Source organism: Parus major, unplaced genomic scaffold, assembly GCF_001522545.3.
Source record: "Parus major isolate Abel unplaced genomic scaffold, Parus_major1.1 Scaffold416, whole genome shotgun sequence".
Lineage (NCBI taxonomy): Eukaryota > Metazoa > Chordata > Aves > Passeriformes > Paridae > Parus > Parus major.
The window spans coordinates 37,032-37,925 of NW_015379324.1; the positions used below are offsets into that span (position 1 = coordinate 37,032).

The 894-nt window shown below is 50.8% G+C and overlaps 1 protein-coding gene across 1 annotated transcript in view; it reads left to right on the plus strand.

The window, feature by feature from the left end:
- The window catches only part of UPF1 (UPF1 RNA helicase and ATPase), a 34,647-nt gene that overhangs the window by 16,608 nt on the left and 17,145 nt on the right, over positions 1-894 (plus strand). The window contains exon 12 of the mRNA XM_033511654.1: positions 733-875. Coding sequence (XP_033367545.1) covers positions 733-875 — 143 coding nt within the window. The remainder of the gene's footprint in view (positions 1-732; positions 876-894) is intronic.

Consider the following 894-nt stretch of genomic DNA (forward strand, 5'->3'; position numbering starts at 1 on the left):
GTTAAAATCAAGGAGATGAGTTAGGAGTCTCCAATGGGGACAGGGAAAAGAGGAATCCCTGCTAAAATCAGCATGGAAAGGAGCTCCAGTAAATCCTGTGAGGCGCAGAAGGGAGAGGTCACTGTGGAAAACCTTGTGCCTTCATCAGCCCTCCACGCCAAGGGACGTGCAGGAAACCAAGCAAATAAATCCTGGTGGCCACAGGATTTATTTGCTTGTGAACACATCCTGCCATCAGTGAAACTCCTCCAGCAAACAGAAAAACGAGCTGCTCCAAACAGGACAGCGCTGTGTTTAATATTGTTTTGCAAGATTGAGAACTGGAGCGGTGTTTTCACTGCAGGGATTGGTGGAAATGTTTTTCCCTGTGCCAGGAATGATGTGTCCCCTCTCACTGAGCTTTCTCAGAGCTGATTTGGACTTTTCATCCCACAACATTTTGGAACAGTCAGAACTTTTTGGCAGCGTCCTCAGCGAAGAGCACAGTTCTGGGGACCCAGGAGAACCATAAAGCTCAGAAGATGAAAGGAGTTTCTGCTACACTGAGACTCTGTGTTCTCCTCTGGGAAAGCTGCTCAGAGCCCAGAGGAATTACCAAACCATCCCTCCCTCCAAAAACAACATTTTTTCTCAGCTGGTGGAAGGTTCAGCGCGTGCTCAGGCCCTTTGGCAGTGCCTGCTGGTGTCAGAGCTGTTTTGCTTCCGTGATTGAGGTGTTTTCCTGTGTTGCAGGAAGTGGAAATTGCGAGTGTGGACGCCTTCCAGGGCAGGGAGAAGGATTTCATCATCCTGTCGTGCGTGAGAGCCAACGAGCACCAGGGCATCGGCTTCCTCAACGACCCCAGGAGGCTCAACGTGGCCCTGACAAGAGCCAGGTGAGGAGGGACAGCACAC